Genomic DNA, 4341 nt, shown 5'->3' on the forward strand with positions numbered 1-4341 from the left:
CACTTTTCTGTTGAATTTTTCCTGAATTTTCAAGAATTTTCTTTGCTATAAACCTCACGTAGCCCAAGACCTTTCCAACGAATGCAAAACCATGGAAATCGGTTGGTGCGTTCTGGAGTTATAGCGTCAGGGAGGAAAACCGGACTTATTTTTATATATTATATATTTTTCATTATTACCACTAGAAACATTTCAATACGTTTTCATTAACCATTTTTTATATTTACTTTCTGATCACATTAAACGATAAAATTATACATATCAACGTCTGGAGGCAAAATAAACAACCTATCACGGGCGAAGCTGTGACGGGTCGGCTATATATATAAAGAGACTTGTCCTGGGTGATTCATCAACGCCCAGACCAAACCATTGGACGGATCTGGCTGAAATTTGGCATACAGATAGCTATTATGATGTAGACGTGCGCTAAGAAAGGATTTATCGAAATTTTGAATTTAAAGGGTTGAAATCGGTAAAAGAAAATTTTACCAGTGGCGCCCTCTAGCAGATAAAAATAAAAATATAAAAATGGAGCCAAAAATGTATAACAATTCATCAATTGAGAACGACTAGGCCGATTTGGCTGATTCTTTTTTTGTTGTGTGCGTAAAAAAAAAAAATTTGAGGCAAATCCACCGGAAAAGTAGGAAATCTGGATGTCGAAAATACAACATTGATTAATAATAATAATAATAATTAATAATAACAATAATAATATTGGTTGCTATTGGTTAATCGGGCATGTTTGTTGATTTGTATTATTATTTTTTGTACATATCTGTATATATAAACGAATGTTTGTGTGTAGATTAGACCTCTGGGAAAAAGATAGGCTAATTTAAAAAGGGTTTAATTCGGTTTATTTTTATTCATCGAATTTTAGTACGGACAGGTTAGGTTAGTATTATGTATTAATTGATTATATTAATCCACCGTAGGTGGAATTAAGTCAAAACGACAAACTTGGTATAACTTTGATACTTTAGAGTTAAATCATACCCTTACGTACAAACAGCACGGGGTACGCGATCTACCTAGGTTGCCTAATATACTGATGCGAATCAGAATTTTAATTGGTACATTTAATGGGCAACGAAGTGCACGGGGTCAGCTAATTGGTTGCTTAGCGGGCAGGTCATATGATTTCGGTGTAAATTATCGTAAACTGTTTAATTGATAATCATTTTAATTTCCAAAACACGTTAAGTCCGCCGAAGTGAACGGAATCAGCTTTAATATGTATAAAATTAATGCATTTTTGAGTCATTGAACTTATACTTCTAAGTTATAATATTGCCATTGTTTTTCAACCGAGGTAACTATTATCCGGGCAACGCCGGGTGGGACAGCTACATATAACATTTCTGTCTTTTTCCCGGGCAACGCCTGGTTACTCAGCTACATATAACATTTTTGTCGTAAATTATTTTATTATTAAAAAAATAATTAATATGGTTGTCGAATTATTGAACATAAATGGCACAATGATGCCCCACACTATCATTCCGATTAATGGTGACGGAGCTTGCCTGTTTAGGGCAATGTCTTTTGTGTTATATAACAATCAAGATAAGGCCCAAGAAGTACGTAAAAAGATAGTAACCTATGTGATAAATAATTGGGAAGATTATTCAATAATGTCACATGATAGTGATGGAAGTAATTATCGTAGTTCTGCTGAATACTCTACTGATATGTTAAAATTTAATACTTTTGGAGGTTTATGTGAGCTGGTGGCAGCCGGACAATTATTTTTGTTATTTATTGAGGTGTACCTCAATGGTGAACTGTATGAAAAATTTGGTTCAGAAAGGAACCCCGTAAAGAGATTTCGTTTTAGTTATATGCAAAACCTATCTAATGGGCATTTTGATGTTTATTTACCATATGAAGATGAATTGACTATATCTTACGAGTCTGTATCTGACGAGTCTGATAACATACCCAGCTCTCAGAAGCATACGAAAAAACGACGAAAGAGATATACAAATAATATCAGAAAAAAACAGCTTATACAATCTGCTACTAAATATCAGCTAAAAAATAAAGAAGTTCATAAAGTAGCAGCAGCCAAGTATAAAAAAAAAAATCCAGGAGTAAATAGAGTACAAGTTCATAAATATGAACAAAATAATCCAGGAGGACGATCAGAAAGGCGAATCCTTCCATGGAAAATAAAAGCTTTTTCCGGCATGAAATATGAATCGGAAATAGCTTATGAGACGGATAAAACTGTATCTTTGGGTACTATGAGTCATAAATGCGTATACTGCGATGCTCTTAAATTCAAAGAAGAGGCGCCTGGAATGTGCTGTAGTGCCGGTAAAGTACAACTTCCGTCTTTTTTACCTCTTCCTGAACCTCTTTACAGTTTGATTATGGGGTTCCATCCTGATCACAAAAATTTCATGGACCGTATTAGAAAATACAATAACTGCTTCCAAATGACATCTTTTGGAGCGAAACAAATTATCGAAGATGGATTTATGCCCACATTCAAAGTGAAGGGTCAGGTGTATCATTTAATTGGTAGTTTGCAAGCTTTACCTCAACAAAACCCTCATTTTCTACAGATTTATTTCATTGGAGATGATGAGAGAGAAACACGCTTAAGATGTAGCCACTTCACTGATGTAAAGCAAAGCCTGGTAAAACAATTACAAGCGATGTTGCACCATAATAACCCATACATAAAGGACTTGAAAACCACACTCGAAAGAGTACCAAAAAATAATAAAAATTTTGAAATTGTAATACACGCTGATAGAAAACCTGGTAATGCTCACAGAGGACGTTATAATGCACCAACAACGAGTGAAGTATCATTAGTCATAGTTGGACAACAGTTCGAAAAACGAGATATTGTGTTACAAAGTCATAATAACAAATTGCAACAGATAAGTGAATTGCACCGTTCATACGATACACTCCAGTACCCGTTACTTTTCTGTCATGGCGAGGATGGTTATTCCATTAATATCTCTCAGATTGATCCAAAAACTAAATTACCACTTCAGAAAACAGTCTCTGCATCGCAATTTTATTCTTACCACATCATGATTAGACAAACGGAAATCAACCATTTACTGTACTTTAGATCACTTTTTAATCAATATTTAGTTGATATGTACGCTAAAATTGAAACAGAGCGCTTAAATTTTATTAAAAACAATCAAATGCAACTCAGAGCTGATAATTACATACATCTCAGAGATGCTATTGGGAGACAAGATACCGATATTACCAATCTTGGTCAGATGGTAGTTCTTCCGTCATCTTTTACTGGCTCACCACGGTATATGCATGAAAAAACTCAGGACGCCATGACATACGTTCGTCATTACGGTCGTCCTGATTTATTCATAACTTTTACATGTAATCCTCGATGGAAAGAAGTTTCAAATGCATTACTATCTGAACTAAAAGTCCTACGTATCGTCATGATATTATAGCTAGGATATTTCATTTAAAAGTTAAGACGTTAATGAAATTGTTAACAAAAGGGAATTTGTTTGGGGAAGTGCAATGTTTTATGTATTCGGTCGAATGACAAAAACGTGGTTTACCACACATACATATTTTGTTATGGCTAAAACAGCGCATTTCTCCAGATAAATTAGATTTTATCATTAGTGCGGAAATACCTGATCCTGAAAAAGATCCTCTCCTTTACGGTATTATCAAAGCCAATATGATCCATGGGCCTTGCGGTAATTCAAACAATAGATCACCCTGTATGGAGTCAGGTAGCTGTAGCAAGAAGTATCCTAGACCTTTCATTCAAGAAACACAGACAGGAGACGACGGGTATCCAAAGTATAGGCGAAGAGCTCCAGAAAATGGTGGTTTTACTGTTGAAATAAATGGTAAGACACTTGATAATCGTTGGGTAGTACCGTATAACCCAGTGCTTTTACGTACATTTGGTGCTCATATTAATGTAGAGTACTGTAACTCTGTAAAATCTATAAAATACATTTGTAAATATATTACAAAAGGAAGTGATCAAGCAGCATTTGGTTTTGAAAATGATAATGATGAAGTCAAGCTTTATGAAAGTGATCGATATATCAGCAGCTCTGAGGCTGTATGGAGAATTCTGGCTTTTCCTATCCACGAGAGATTTCCAACAGTCTTCCATCTTTCCGTGCATTTAGAAAATAGCCAGCGTGTTTATTTCAACCCTAATGACTCCAGTCGTTTAACAGACATGATTAACAATCCACCAAAAACTACTCTTTTAGCATTTTTCGACTTATGTAAAACAGATGATTTTGCAAAAACACTTCTTTATGTTGATGTTCCATCTTACTATGTATGGAAAAATAATAGATTTGA

The 4341-nt window shown here is 34.7% G+C and overlaps 1 protein-coding gene across 1 annotated transcript; it reads left to right on the forward strand.

Moving 5' to 3' along the window:
- Nucleotides 1–3493: 3493 nt before the first annotated feature.
- Nucleotides 3494–4341, forward strand: LOC115034125. The gene is made up of 2 exons (XM_029489896.1): nucleotides 3494–4279; nucleotides 4336–4341. The coding sequence occupies exons 1-2, from the start codon at nucleotides 3695–3697 to the stop codon at nucleotides 4339–4341; spliced, it is 591 nt and encodes a 196-aa protein (XP_029345756.1). The 5' UTR covers nucleotides 3494–3694.

Source organism: Acyrthosiphon pisum, chromosome A2, assembly GCF_005508785.2.
Source record: "Acyrthosiphon pisum isolate AL4f chromosome A2, pea_aphid_22Mar2018_4r6ur, whole genome shotgun sequence".
NCBI classification, from domain to species: Eukaryota; Metazoa; Arthropoda; class Insecta; order Hemiptera; family Aphididae; genus Acyrthosiphon; species Acyrthosiphon pisum.